The following is a 1,508-nucleotide window of genomic DNA, read 5'->3' as shown; positions in this document are numbered from 1 at the left end:
GAGCACAGCAATATGTCTGATCTCATTGCCATAATAGGATCGGGAGCAGAGATGGCAGCCCCCACCCCAGCACAGGACGGTGCCGGACAGGGGCAGCGTGGGGCTGCATCCCCCATACCCCCCCACCCCAAACTCCCCCCATGGGGCTGGGTGCTCCTTCATGGGGGGGTGCGTGAAGGCTGCGAGGAGGAAGAGGAGGGGAAGGAGGAGGAAGGCCCATTTCTCCCCCACGCAACCCCAAAATCTGCTATCACCGTCTGCCCTCCCCATAGGAAAGTTGGGGTTGTGAATCTCGGGGGCGGGGTGCTGTTTACACCCCAACATGGACAGGGACCCAGGGAGGGCGAAAAGGGCCCCCATGAGACCCCCATGTATCCATGGGGCCACTGGATCCCCACTGGATCTCCAGGCACCCACAGGTCCCCATCGGGTCTCTGAACACGCTATGGGAGCAGGGATCAGCCATGGGGTGCCTGACACTCCCCCACGGGATCCACGGGTCCCAGTGCACCCATGGGGTCAGCAGGCGCCTGTGGGACCCTAACAGCCCATGTTGTTGTTGGGAGCACCCATGGGGCACCATGCTATCCATGGGACCCCCAGAGATCCCAAAGGTCTGCCTGCTAACTATGGGGCCAGCACAAAGACATGGGATTTATGTTATTCATACGACCCCAAGCTATCTATGGGGCCACTAAGCACCCATGGGATGTTCCACTAAGCACCCACGGGATGTTACGCTATATGTAGGATCCCGGGCTATCTACAGGGCCACCAGGCACCCACGGGACTCTACACTATCCATAGGAGCCTGAGCTATACCCAGGGGGCCAACAAGCAACCATGGAACCCTATACAATCTGTAGGATCCTGAGCTATCTATGGTGCCACCAAGCACCTACGGAACCCTATGCTATCCATAGGGTCCTGAACTATCCACAGTGTTACCAAGCACCTGTGGGACCGTATGGCACCCATAGGATCCCACGCTACCTATAGGGCTACCAAGCACCTGGGGTACACCATGCTATCCATAGAGTTCTGAGCTATCTGTGGGGCCACCAAGTACCTACGGGGCCCTAAGAACCCCATGGTGAGCAATCTATAGGACCGCCAGGCACCCACAGGACCCTACACCACCCACAGGACCCCAAGCTTTCTATGGGGCCAACAAGCACCTACGGGACCCTGTGCTATCCATAGGGCCACCAAGCACCCACAGCACCCTACAAGATCCACAGGTCCCACGGACACCCCACACGGCACTCGGAGGTCAGAAGCAGCGGGACGGGGTCCGGGGCAGATTTGGGGGGAAAAAGAGGGGATTTAGGGGCCGGTCCCACCTGGTTGAGGTCCTCGTCGTTGAGCAGGTGGGACTCGCGGGGCTTGAAGCAGTTCTGGCACTTGCTCTTGTTGAAGATGTTGGCCTGGAACTTCCTGCACGGGTTGTCCTTGGCGGCCATGGCGCGCCCCGCGCCGCTCCGCGCCCGCTCAGCGCCCCGCGGAGC

The 1,508-nt window shown here is 60.1% G+C and overlaps 1 protein-coding gene across 15 annotated transcripts in view; it reads right to left on the bottom strand.

Annotated features, from left to right (window-relative positions):
- MPRIP (myosin phosphatase Rho interacting protein) overlaps positions 1–1,502 on the bottom strand; it is a 60,006-nt gene extending 58,504 nt beyond the window's left edge. For all 15 annotated transcript variants that reach the window (XM_021411522.1, XM_021411521.1, XM_021411520.1 and 12 more), the window contains exon 1: positions 1,344–1,502. In XM_021411522.1, the coding sequence (XP_021267197.1) occupies positions 1,344–1,463 (120 nt within the window). In that variant the 5' untranslated portion in view covers positions 1,464–1,502. The remainder of the gene's footprint in view (positions 1–1,343) is intronic.

Source organism: Numida meleagris, chromosome 13 (assembly GCF_002078875.1).
Source record: "Numida meleagris isolate 19003 breed g44 Domestic line chromosome 13, NumMel1.0, whole genome shotgun sequence".
In the NCBI taxonomy this organism is placed as follows: Eukaryota; Metazoa; Chordata; class Aves; order Galliformes; family Numididae; genus Numida; species Numida meleagris.
The sequence above is the reverse complement of the archived record's forward strand: the minus strand, read 5'-3'. Positions and strand labels throughout refer to the sequence as shown.